We start from the raw sequence: 8,139 nt of genomic DNA, 5'->3' as shown, positions 1-8,139 counted from the left end.
TCCGCATGACAAAGTTATACGTTGTGAATATCCATAGAGGGAAGTGAGCATGGGCGTAGTGTGAGTGTGTGTGTGTGTGGGGGGGGGGTATTGGATATGGGTGTCTGCACTCACGTGACTCGGCACGGCGTGAGCACTGTCCGCCATGTTGGATGGTTAGATTATGGGCCACATTTTTCTTCCGCTTGCGCAAGAAGAGTATATTTACTTGAACAATTCTCTGCCGCGTTCACTTTTATTTATTTCTTCATTACATCTTAAGACAACTAACTTGAACCTATACAGCTACTATTTATCCACTCATTTAGTCAGCTGTCTACATCGTTACACGAATACATGTATCAGGAAAAACGCTAAAATGCGATCATATTAAGTCTTACAGTATACCTTCTCATTATAATCGGAATTTCACACACTCGGCGCCAGCTATATTTGCAAATGTCTATATTTGTGCAATATTTATCCTTCGTGTCACACTGTATGTATAAAGTATGTATCATTGTATTTTTGTCAATAAACTTCTTTTAAAAAAGTACATTTGACCACGCTGAAGAATTTTAGTTGATACAAGTTTTACCCTGACGAAGAAAATTCCGGCCTTACTGAATTTCCCACCTACTTGACTATTCTTGTGTTCTTATAGGGGCAGAGATTTCGTCTGCGGCGCACTTATATTCTAGTAGTTTCCTAGTAGATATCAGTAGTGTTATGTGTACTAATTGTCTGTTTTTTTGTACAATATGTTTCTTCTGTTCCTGCAATTAGCCCTCGGGCACGAATTTGCAATAACACAATTATTATATTCATACCATCAAACAAGCATTAACAACTGAAGTTATCTAATTTTCAATAAGTCGGCATGGCATGGGCGCCCACAGTTTCAGATAGTAGATAGAGCAGCATTTACGTCAGTACAATATTTTCAATTAAGGGGCGCCTTTTATAAGAGGCCGTATCAGAAATCCATGACGAAATCTCAGCCGCAGGTTCGCCATGCATCACAGATTCATTACAAACTTGACTACTTATCATTTCAGCTGCTCTTCTTCATCTTCTCCCAACATACTCGAGGCAATAATGCTGGAGACTATTAGTGCAATGCGGCTTTGCTACGGTTCGCTGTTATAGCCAAACACACTGAGCCACCCCTGCTCTTTCCGATAAGTGTGCGCAATGGCTATGTCTGTTACTCTTATCGAATCACTGCATGCTTTGCAGTTGCAGGCAATGGTATCTAAAAGAAAAAAAGAAAAAATTCAACAATTTAACCAGTAGGAATATTCTGTTCAGATGATGAATAATTGTGACTACAATACCAAGTCTTCAACTCACTTCTATAGACAGTATGCATACATGACAGTAAACGTTGGGTTAAAGAGCATAAATATTAATACTTTTACTTTCAGGTTAATTGCCTATATCCATCCTGGTCTACAAGGCATGTCCTGCATAAGATATGGCTCCTTCAGCATGACAACACGACGAAATGAACTGTCGAACATTCCAAAACCAATCAACATGTTGTTAAAGTTGTCTGGAAAGATACCATATGTTCACTACAAGTTCGAACGGTTATGCTTGTAGAAAGATATTCTTAAACATATGCAAACATGATATTGTATTTGTTATCTGCTGTCAGATCATACTATGCAGAGATTACAGACATGCGTTACTTGTAACTCATGACAGTACTGATCAGTTTGGATGGTATTTTGTTTCTCATCTGACCCATGTTGCTGGGTCGTCAGCCGCTGCCCTGGCCTGGCCTCCTGCTTCTTCAATCAATCCAGACGGTGCGTTAGCTGCGTTAGCAGAGTAAACCTGTTACCTTTGACGCACGAGACCACATGGGGTTCAACGAGCTGCCAAACAAAGTACGTACAGTCAAATGAACCCAATCTTCCTTACGGTTAACACTGAAGGACAAAGAAGGCAAACTTTGTAACAGCTAGATAACTTTAATGCGCTGAACCACCAGGCCTGGTCCTGCCCGTTTGAGGAGGACATCACTCATACGGGCTGCCATGATGGATGTTATAGCTTGAACCTGTTCCATGTCATGATCAGCAACAAACGGGAAAGGAGCTCTGTCTTAACGTACCACCCAAGTTTGAATCTTATACTGGCAGATTAATTGCCACTTCAACTACAAGCTCACTCATGATTTGATTCGCCTCTATGAAGGTCATTTGTGATTGCCGTGACTATATACTAGAATTAAATTACACACACATCTGCGGCTATCTATATCGATCTGAATGACTTGTCTCATCTAGGCTCTGAAGTTGTTTCCGGCGGCGTGATGTGTGATAATTACCGATAGCCTATTACTTGCGCTAGATACATATGTAACATTATAGGCTGATATCTTCACGTGTGAACATTGTCATCTTTACCTTGTCCTCTCTATTCATGATTAAACTTTCGACAAACATGTGCTCAAAATCGGGTTCTTTTGTAGGCGAGTCGCGTAACGTACATCTGTCGGCTCAGTGTTGTTATTCCTGAGGATCCAAGGCGCTCATCTTAAGTAGACTTCTTTCGTGGTGTGCTGACTATGAATGGATACGCAGAACTTTCATGTCCAGTAAGGCAGGCAATGCGTTTATTACAAGAGGGCTGCAGCGGTTACGTGAGGTCTTGAGGAGGCGTGGGCAGGTGCGGGGGAAACATTTTACAGGAGTTTCATTACGGTGCACCAGCCATGGATGGTCGTAAACCTGCTTAAGGTAATCAATACACAGACAGAGCTTCTATGTTGAATCTGCTGTAGTGAGCAGAAACGAAATGCTCTCCTCGATAAAACTTGATAAGACTTGGCACTTGGCATAAACGGCTTAAAGTCCTGGTAAGTGAATCAATAGAGGCGATGCTGCTCTTATAACAGATACACTGTGATTGCTTCTCAGCGCCCGGGAGGACATGACAAAGCTTTACATGAAAGAAAAAATAAAATAATAAGTATGCTTTTTGATGCGTTTATACTATGAATGGTTGGAAGGTACTTAAAATAAATCAATACGGAGTGCCCGTTAATAGTGTTAACATCAGCAGGAGGGTTGGATGGAGGAAATGGCGAAGTTTCCTTCTGTAGTTGACGTCTTCTATGATCGTGAGCCGACCTTGACTCGTTATTGGAAAGCCAAATCAATCAATAGAGAAGACGCTGCTCTTACGGTGTATTCACTGACCCTAGGAGAGAAGGGTGAAGGAAAAAAATCAAACTTTCTTTATTCCCTCTTGACAGTCGAAACTGTTCTGCTCTCGTAATAGATCAACTGTAATTGTTGCTAAACTCCCCACCCCCATAGTTGTTGAGTATCCCCCGCTGTAGACTCCCACCTGGGGCATATTTTTCATTTTATTCTTACGATTTTTATGGCTTCACCACACTATGTGATAGTTATCCAACTGTTGTATTCTTAGTTATATGTCACTTTATACTATAGTTATATCAATGTAAAGCATTGTTTTCCCTTGTATTCTCCTTCTTTCCCTGCCATGTCGTAAAATGTGGTGAAGCCATGCTGCATCTGATCCAACGCAAATGTCGGCCTTTCTAGTCTTTGGTTACACTTTGATTATTTTCTTTTTTCATATTTTCCTTATCACGTTTTTGGGCAGGAAAAGTGATAAAACGCGCCATTCTTGGGGAGGGGGAACTAATGGGATACACTTGAGATGCTGTATGATATGCAAATGCTCTGCGATTTTAGCAGAAGGGGCAAAAGACGATGCATTTTTCCTCAGGCGACTTCTTTCATCTTCATCGTAATCATTGTAAACGTCTTTTGAGGCTGCTCCGGGCCCGGGAGAGAAGGGCAAATCAAAGAACGCAACACAAAGTAATCAGACTTTTCTTATTTTCCAGCCGGCATGAATGGACGTGAGGCGCTTTTACAAATGATGAATCAATTCGGACGTTTCTCCTCTCATATTACATGCATGTTCGCTACTGGGGCTGGTTCGATTGGGACGATACAGATAAAACGTAAACGTGATACATGCGTTTTTCTCTTCTCCTCTAATGTTAGTTTCCTAATGTGGGCGTTTTTAATATTATCCTATCATGCCTTCAACATTTACCTATTCTGTCGGAAAGGCGGGAGCCTGAACAATGATGCGGAGGATTGCATGCTAAACGAGAAATTGCAACTTCTACACCTCCGTGAGTTGTTGTGAATTCCATGCTTTCATCAATCATTTTGGTGAATTACTCGATGCAATAACATAGATTTCCCAACTTGTTTCCAAAATGCCATGGCAGGAAACTGAAAACTGAGAAATGATGTAATGGTTGACCTTTGTACCATTCACTTCCTCCCAACCTGGTATATTTTTTTTACCTCCATTTTGACCTTCCTGTCAGTCTGTGGTTGCCCCATTTTCCCTGACGTCCTGCCGCTCTACTGTATTTGACTAACCACGGGCACACAAGCAAACAGACAAACACGCCGAAAATAAAACATCCGTATACGCGTACGGCAGTAGCAAACAGTAGCCTGGGCTGGGTAAACTTGCATTTGATTGTTGACGTCCTATAGACGTTAAAACGACAGAGACTGCATGAGAATAAATGCGGGAAATTTTTTACGCACTCGACCTCAACGACACAGAAATGGAAGTGATTCGGGTTTTGCTCGCCTTCATCTTCAATTCCCTTCCCTTCTTTATCGTTCATAAATTGTGTTCGCCATCCATTCTCTATCGAGAACTCGTGCGGGAAAGCATGGGTGAGGCGATCTACGCAACCAATAGTCAGTTAACCGCGTGGGGCTCATCATCTTATGTATGTAGCAGAGATTACTCTAACGGCACCCGTGTAGAGGTTCGTAAGCTACCACTGAAATAATTTTGTTTCTCCAAGTGTACATGTTTAAGATATTCAAATAATGAAAATAAAAGCTAGTTCAACGACACCATATTGCATCCAAATCAAAATATCAGCCCTTTTAATGATAGTTTTAGCCTTGTACTCCTGTCATCTATGAAATATCATCATATAATAATAGTATAACAATCCCGAGTCAGAAACGCTGAAAGGAACCGGTAGTGGCATGCAACTGTGACCTGCAATCATCGTCAAACAAGAGCCGCTCAAGCGTGAAAACATGTGATGATCCTCTCAGCATGATGATCTTCCTGAGTTAAAAATGCAATGTTCGCTTGCCTCTCCACTCGTGAGGGAACGTTGAGTGAACAACAAATTTCCCTCACGTTCCGCGGCGTGCGGCCTGTGATTGACAGAACCTGTGGTCTACGTGCACGTAAAGCTGTTTTCTTACAATCAAGCCTTCTTTCTTTACATCGTTTTTGATGTCACTTCTCCATAGAGATTATTTATTTCCCACCGCGAAAATCAAAACAGGATGTCGACCTAACAAATTAGCTTATTCCTTTATCAAACGATCCTTTTAATTCATTCCTACTTTGCTAATGTCATGAGGGAGTGCCCTGTCTTTCTGGGACGATCGGATGAAAGCAATTGTCGGCCCACCGGAGACATCTGTGTCGCCAGACGGCCCTTCGTGTACGGCGCCGAGTAAGGACACAATAACCGGCGCATTACATGCTGGGGACGTCCGCAATCATTTCTCGTCAACACTCCGTCTGGAAAACGCCGAAATCGCGCGCTTTAAGGCCAGGTGACAAAGAACCAATCCCAAGTCGACTTCAACACCGAACACACGTAAGAGTCCTTGAAAACCATTTGTTATTCAGATTTTCTATCCAGGCACGTGGACGGTGATGATTCGCTCACACAGGATACTTGCGTCATCACCTGTTGCAACTGGATCGGGAGACGCCACGGAAATCATCAAACGTCCAACTCGACTCGCTGCATCCGCCCGAGAAGCAGACTGACTGACACTCCAGGAGTTTACAGAGCAGCGGAGACGAAGACACCGAGACAGGTAACATGTGATAACGATAGGGAGAGGATATCTATTTGCAAGCAAAAGTCATGTAAAAAAAACAAGATGCAGGTAGGAAAAGGCAGAGGAGGCATCAACGCTTACAGACCGTGGATGATATGACGAGACGCAAAGACGTCCCGTGAACCACAAATGTTACCATCACTACCTGTGCCGGTAACGGCCTGTAGGCTACGGTATGGACGTGTATAGCGAGCAGTTCGGCCGAACGTTTCGCCTAATGCCTAATACGACGGAGAACTTCACCTGGAGCCTGGAGGACCTTTTTGGCCCAGAGTCTGCTCCTCTCTCCATCCAGATCCCGCTGACAATCGTGTACGTCATCACGTTCATGACTGGTATCATGGGAAACGTCCTGACTATGATCATCTTCACCACAGTCCCCTCTCTCCGCAACCCCACCAACTTCTACCTGCTCAGCCTCGCCTTCTCAGACCTGCTGATGCTCGTCATCAACCTGCCGGTGGACATGACGGAGCAGCTGTTCCAGAAGTCCTGGGTCCTGGGCGACACCGTCTGCCGCAGCCACGTCTTCATGAACGAGCTCTGCTACTCCGCCACGGTCATGTCCATCTGTACCCTCAGCATCGAGCGCTACATCGCCATCTGCCACCCGCTCCAAGCCAAGACCCTGGTCACCAAAGAGCGGACCATGACCGCCATCGTGGCCGTGTGGCTGCTGTCCATCGCCTTCTCCCTGCCGGTGTCCCTGTGGATCCAGGAGGTGTCGTTCCGGCTGCCGTCCGGAGAGTCGGTGTGGGCCAAGTGCACCATCCCGCTGCAGTACCAGGAGCAGGTGCAGTACTTCACAGCCGTGGCCACCGTGGTGTTCTTCGTGGTGCCGATGTGTCTGCTGGCCGGGCTGTACCTCCTCATCGGCGTCAAGCTGCACAAAACCCGCTCCAACCCGAAGAGCCGCCGGGCGGGCAAGCTGGGCCGGCGAGCCGACGCCCTCATCAACAAGACCCGCGGACAAGCCGTCAAGAAGTTAGGTAAGTGAATATCTGACTGAAAACCTAAGACAATTCCGTGTAAATTAATGCCACTTAGCCCACAACAGCTCGTTAAAACACTTTATCATCCTATACGCAGTGAGTGAGATGTTTGCAACCGAACTGTACCGAAATCTGAAGAAAAATAAATCACACAGAATTATTGGACCAATATCAATTTCTCACCGTCATACTTATGCTTAGGTCACATTTGAAACGGCGCCCGTTCGGCATGTCCTCGGCGTAGACGCCGGCCGGCGTCATGACGCCGAGCATGCGCCGTACTGTCAGGGTCACAATTAAATGTTCCTTTACGGCTCCCTGTCGGGGCCTGCTTGTGCTCCGGCCGGCGGCTCTCATTAATATTCATAAACTTTTGCGGCCGGTTTCTGTCAGGGACCCGTCCGGTGCCCGGTCAGTCGCCCGTCTTGACCCGTGCGGCGTGTGGTAGGGTGCCGACCGGCTCTTACAGTTCGGCCGGGCAGCTGTCAGGTCCCTGGCGGGTTCCTGGCGGGATCCCGACGGGCTCCTCTCGTGTTTTTGAGCAGGTACATATATAAGCGCTGCACTGCCTGCTACCGTTCACTTCAAGTAAAGAGTACACGTCAAGTAAAGAGTAGACTGAAGTTGGCGATGCAGCGTTCAGTGCAACCTGCAAACAACTTACAAGCCCGTCTGAGATTGAGATTGGTGACAACCTACATGTAGGTCTTCTGGCATTGGTAGCTGAAGAAGAGAGGCAGGCAGAACTGGTGCGTCGCAAAAGTAACCGAGGGCCTACTTTCGAAAGTACTTCAACAGTGACGCAGGAAGTACTTCAGCAGTGACGCAGGAAGTGTGCCGTGGCAGCTCCTTGCTACTGAGCAATAAAACCACTGAATATCGTTACTTCTGTTGAAATTTGGACTGAAAATAAATGCCAATAACTTCTGATTCCATTTTATTACGAAGGCATATGATGTAACAAGAGATAATGTCAGGCACATTCTATTCCTGTTATGATCTGTTTTATGAAGTTGGCAAGAGAGCCGTGCCGGCTGTTTTCCCTTGCCCTTCGACATTCTGACACACAAATACAAGGTGTAACACACACAAGTACACGATGTAAAACACACGTGGTGAACTGTGCGACGTAGTCTGAGGCAGGAGTTTATATATGCTCCCTATAACCCCCTTTTCCTGACCATCTGATGCACTGATCAGCACATGTG

General features: G+C 45.2%; 1 protein-coding gene across 1 annotated transcript in view; it reads left to right on the top strand.

The window, feature by feature from the left end:
• Positions 1-6,076: 6,076 nt before the first annotated feature.
• Positions 6,077-8,139, top strand: part of LOC109469633 (neuromedin-U receptor 2-like) — a 9,560-nt gene continuing 7,497 nt past the window's right edge. Inside the window, exon 1 of the mRNA XM_019768169.1 lies at positions 6,077-6,928. Within this exon, the coding sequence (XP_019623728.1) occupies positions 6,115-6,928 (814 nt within the window). The 5' untranslated portion in view covers positions 6,077-6,114. The remainder of the gene's footprint in view (positions 6,929-8,139) is intronic.

This window comes from Branchiostoma belcheri, unplaced genomic scaffold (assembly GCF_001625305.1).
Source record: "Branchiostoma belcheri isolate BF01 breed outbred unplaced genomic scaffold, Haploidv18h27 scaffold21, whole genome shotgun sequence".
Taxonomy (NCBI): domain Eukaryota; kingdom Metazoa; phylum Chordata; class Leptocardii; order Amphioxiformes; family Branchiostomatidae; genus Branchiostoma; species Branchiostoma belcheri.
The sequence above is the reverse complement of the archived record's forward strand: the minus strand, read 5'-3'. Positions and strand labels throughout refer to the sequence as shown.